General features: G+C 45.5%; 2 protein-coding genes across 2 annotated transcripts in view; both read right to left on the reverse strand.

Moving 5' to 3' along the window:
• The window catches only part of LOC113820420 (uncharacterized), a 30,779-nt gene extending 29,647 nt beyond the window's left edge, over window positions 1–1,132 (reverse strand). The window contains exons 1-2 of the mRNA XM_070137043.1: window positions 992–1,132; window positions 1–461 (exon numbers count right to left, since the gene is read on the reverse strand). The exon at window positions 1–461 is cut by the window's left edge and continues 88 nt beyond it. Coding sequence (XP_069993144.1) covers window positions 1–461; window positions 992–1,132 — 602 coding nt within the window. The remainder of the gene's footprint in view (window positions 462–991) is intronic.
• Window positions 1,133–1,834: 702 nt separating this feature from the next.
• The window catches only part of l(3)80Fj (lethal (3) 80Fj), a 42,646-nt gene continuing 39,480 nt past the window's right edge, over window positions 1,835–5,000 (reverse strand). The window contains exon 44 of the mRNA XM_070136713.1: window positions 1,835–2,848. Coding sequence (XP_069992814.1) covers window positions 2,723–2,848 — 126 coding nt within the window. The 3' untranslated portion in view covers window positions 1,835–2,722. The remainder of the gene's footprint in view (window positions 2,849–5,000) is intronic.

A 5,000-nucleotide genomic window follows, 5' to 3' on the forward strand; every position in this document is an offset into this window, starting at 1 on the left:
ATCTTGGGAGGGAGGGGGAGGGGCAGAGCGAGCGACATTTCTGGAGTAGGGAGTATGGGAGAAGCCTCGTCAACGTGCTTCCTGTCTGGCTTCACACAGAGACCAAGTCTGTATCTGAGAGCTGCCACCTCAGACTCAAACTTGTAGGTGGGGCAGCCTCTATAAAATACATTATGAGGGCCGCCGCAGTTGGCACATGTGCATGATTGTGCAGAGTAGTCTGATCGGTTATGACTAGGTTGGGCACGTAGGGGATATCGGGCTGTGGTACGGCAGTGTTTTTCAGGATGTCCTAAACGCCAACAGTTTTGACATAGATGGGGAGGAGGTTGATATGGTCGGACAGGGAGGGATTCTCCACCAATGTAAATTAAATTAAAGGGAAGGTCATGTCTACGGAAAGTAATTTTGGGAGTGTTGGTGGGGTTCTTAAGATGACCACTAGGAGGAATGGAGTAGCGCTGTACTCATATCACATCACCGTGAGGCAGGCGAGTAATTCTTCTCCACAATCTGACCAATCCTTGTTATAGATAGGGCAGTTTGCTGGGGAGACAGAGACAGTTCCGGTACAAGTATTGAGGGTTGGATGAGGTTCTGCAGGAAAGGGGTTGCCAGAGAGACCAGTCAGAGTTGATAATGCTATAGCTTGGGTTTCAGATGTAACTAAACAATCGGGTCGGGTAGGGAAGGGTCTTTGCCTAATCGTTTTTGAAGACATTGTTGAAAGAGAAGAGTGTCTGAGTAAGGACTTATAGGGGCCCATCCCATTTGGCTGGACTAAATAGAGTATTTAAGATGTTTGCAGAGATGACGTGGTAGAAGGACGGGGATGTGTGGAAGAGGTAGTATTGTTGAGAGGGTTAGTATTACGGAGAGGTGGAGGATAAGGCTGTAAAGTAGTAATAAGGGAGGATGGGGTGATTGAGGAAGAAGGTTGTGAGGTTAGAGGTGATGGAGTTGAGGAAGTTGGGAGAGTAGGAGTCTCGACTTGGGAGGATAATGTACTAGTAAGCATTGAGGAGTGGGTAGCAGTTGTAGTGTTCAAAGTCGTGGTCAAAGGAGAATCTGGGGTCGGGGAACCGGGAGAGTTTGAACTGGTGGGGCTATTTGATAAAGGGGTAAGCCTCATTGCCCCTAAAAAAAACGATATAACGTCTTCATTATTGGACAAGGCAAGACTGGACTATGTTGGGGAAAGAAACAATCCACCCCTCGGGATCCCTATTGAGGGGTAAGGGCTAGACAACTAAAACAGGGGAATACCGTCCGTGCCCATGGCTCCCTCAGGCCACTCGGGACTGGCACAAAGTCATCCTTTCAGCACTGCTCTCACCCCTTAGGGAGTGGATAGTAGAAGAGGTTGGAGAAGGGACGGAAACGAAAAAGCAGGAGGGGAAATAGACCGAGCAAAATTAGTTGAGTCGAGGGCTGAGGCGGCCTAGGGTAGGGGAGAGCCCCAGCATTGGGTCCCAGTCCTCGCCTCCTTAGCCCCCCTCCCTGCCAACAGGCAAGGGATTGGGGGACTGTTTTGAGTTTCGACCGTTACTAATGCAATATTCTTTCATCTCCTTTCACATTAAATTACTCTCCTTCCCCTTTGCATTTCCCCTCAGTTAATAGCGTTGGACTTCAGGACTTGATCAGTACACAGAGTTGTTTCACTGAAATTGAGTTCTCCTGAAAATCTTTACAGTTTTCTATAGGCCTGTGTCACTGAAGCAGCACGGTCTTTTCTGCTACTTATTAGGCTTTTATTTTAATTGCATATTCATTTCGACTTTCTCTTCCTTCTTACTCTCGTAAATAATGTTATGGGTAGTGAAAACAACTGTTGAAACGGTCATTAATTTACTTAGAAATATTTCACAAGAGATATAAAACGAAAACGAAAAATAAAGAAAAATAAGAACTTTTTTGTCATATACTTTACCATTTTTAAAGTCCCTGTACTTCTTTTTTCCAAGCCATTCAACAATAAACTCTGTGTCGTTATAACCACCGTTTGCAAGCCTTTGTTACTAAGTGATATATATTTCTTAGGGTTTTATGAAAATATTATATAAATACTCATCTTCCCTGCTTCTGTTTAAGATTGCTGACAGGTTGCACCAATAATATCTCTTCAAGACTTTTATGAACATATCAAAGTAATAATAAAAAAGGGATAAACAAATGATCAGGTCTTGGCAAGACTGAACAAAAGATATGGTTAAGCCGACGACCCGAACAAAGAGAGAGCAACACATTATATAAAAAGTTTCCTTTTCCCAATAACAAAAGTGGTTCAAAATATAATGCCAAAAAAGCTGAAGTGGCAAGGATAGACAGCAGTGCAGTAACTTTGCCAAACCTTTGGGTGTTTTTTTTTTTTATCTTATCTCCAGATTAGCAAACTCCAGACCAGACTGAAGTTATCATCATAATCATAATCCTTTCTTACCCAAAAGATTCGAAAAAAATAGCGAAGGAATTACGTAACACAGCTGTTGGATTACTTTTTTGTCGTCAGCACGCAAAGAAGTTTTTTTTTTTTATTACTTTAACTTTGTTAATAGCGCTAGAAAGGTCATAAAAATATTCCTGTCATCTTGTATAACCTCCTATACAAGTCGCCAGCGAGATGCACTGATGCGCGACCCACGAGAACGCAGGATGGTGGTGGTGCTCCTCCTCCTCCTCTTCCTCCCCCTTTCTTTTTATGCTATGGCGGGTCGCGGGATCACGTGAGCAGCGTCGGGTCGATCTCGGAGTCCGTCACCGGGATGTAGGTAGCCCGCCGGAGGGACTTGTTGATCACCTCGTTCAGGGGCTCCCGAGCTCCCCCCTCCAGGTAATTTAGTATCACCTTCAAGAGAAAGGGAAAAGAAAAGAACGCTTAGGAGGAGACAATGGAAATTATCATATTCATTACACACTACACTTGACGAGTAAAAAAACAGGTATTTAAAGAGGAACTATAACAAGTGGTGAAGGAAAAAAAGGTAGAGGAGGGAGGGAGAGGGAGAGGGAGAGGGAGAGGGAGAGGGAGAGGGAGAGGGAGAGGGAGAGGGAGAGGGAGAGGGAGAGGGAGAGGGAGAGGGAGAGGGAGAGGGAAAGGGAGAGAGAGGAGGAGGAGGAGGAGGAGGAGGAGGAGGAGGAGGAGGAGGAGGAGGAGGAGGAGGAGGAGGAGGAGGAGGAGAAGTAGGAGAAGGAGGAAGAGGAGGAAGAGGAAGAGGAGGAAAAGGAGGAGGAGGAGGAAGAGGAGGAAGAGGAGGAAAAGGAGGAGTGGGAGAGGTAGAGGTAGACAAGGAGAAAGAGGAACAGGTAGACAAGGAGAAAGAGGAACAAGTAGACAAGGAGAAAGAGGAACAGGTAGACAAGGAGACAGAGGAACAGGTAGACAAGGTGAAAGAGGAGCAGGTAGACAAGGAGAAAGAGGAACAGGTAGACAAGGAGAAAGAGGAACAAGTAGACAAGGAGAAAGAGGAACAAGTAGACAAGGAGAAAGAGGAACAGGTAGACAAGGAGAAAGAGGAACGGGTAGACAAGGAGAAAGAGGAGCAGGTAGACAAGGAGAAAGATGAACAGGTAGACAAGGAGAAAGATGAACAGGTAGACAAGGAGAAAGAGGAGGAGGAGGAGAAGGAGAGGGAGAGGGAGAAGTAGACAAGGAGAAAGAGGAACAAGTAGACAAGGAGAAAGAGGAACAAGTAGACAAGGAGAAAGAGGAACAAGTAGACAAGGAGAAAGAGGAACAAGTAGACAAGGAGAAAGAGTACATGTGTGGAATTCATGTTGAACAGATTGCAACAGGAACGACGAAGGGAAGGGCAAGAAAACACACGAATATGCCGAAGGCCTTTTCACTATTGCTTCATCAATAGTGAAAGAGCAGGAGAGGGAGAGGCAGAGGTAGCAATAGTGAAAAGGCCTTCGGCATATTCGTGTGTTTTCTTGCCCTTCCCTTCGTCGTTCCTGTTGCAAGGAGAAAGAGGAACAGGTAGACAAGGAGAAAGGAGGAGGAGGAGGAGGAGGAGGAGGAGGAGGAGGAGGGGAGGGAGAGGTAGACAAGGGGAAAGAGGAACAAGTAGACAAGGAGAAAGAGGAACAAGTAGACAAGGAGAAAGAGGAACAGGTAGACAAGGAGAAAGAGGAACAGATAGACAAGGAGAAAGAGGAACAGGTAGACAAGGAGAAAGAGGAACAGGTAGACAAGGAGAAAGAGGAACAGGTAGACAAGGAGAAAGAGGAACAGGTAGACAAGGAGAAAGAGGAACAGGTAGACAAGGAGAAAGAGGAACAGGTAGACAAGGAGAAAGAGGAACAAGTAGACAAGGAGAAAGAGGAACAAGTAGACAAGGAGAAAGAGGAACAGGTAGACAAGGAGAAAGAGGAACAAGTAGACAAGGAGAAAGAGGAACAGGTAGACAAGGAGAAAGAGGAACAGGTAGACAAGGAGAAAGAGGAACAAGTAAACAAGGAGAAAGAGGAACAAGTAAACAAGGAGAAAGAGGAACAAGTAAACAAGGAGAAAGAGGAACAAGTAGACAAGGAGAAAGAGGAACAGGTAGACAAGGAGAAAGAGGAACAAGTAGACAAGGAGAAAGAGGAACAGGTAGACAAGGAGAAAGAGGAACAGGTAGACAAGGAGAAAGAGGAACAGGTAGACAAGGAGAAAGAGGAACAGGTAGACAAGGAGAAAGAGGAACAGGTAGACAAGGAGAAAGAGGAACAGGTAGACAAGGAGAAAGAGGAACAGGTAGACAAGGAGAAAGAGGAACAGGTAGACAAGGAGAAAGAGGAGCAAGTAGACAAGGAGAAAGAGGAACAGGTAGACAAGGAGAAAGAGGAACAGGTAGACAAGGAGAAAGAGGAACAAGTAGACAAGGAGAAAGAGGAACAAGTAGACAAGGAGAAAGAGGAACAAGTAGAAAAGGAGAAAGAGGAACAGGTAGACAAGGAGAAAGAGGAACAGGTAGACAAGGAGAAAGAGGAACAGGTAGACAAGGAGAAAGAGG

The sequence above is a fragment of the Penaeus vannamei genome, chromosome 22, assembly GCF_042767895.1.
Source record: "Penaeus vannamei isolate JL-2024 chromosome 22, ASM4276789v1, whole genome shotgun sequence".
Lineage (NCBI taxonomy): Eukaryota > Metazoa > Arthropoda > Malacostraca > Decapoda > Penaeidae > Penaeus > Penaeus vannamei.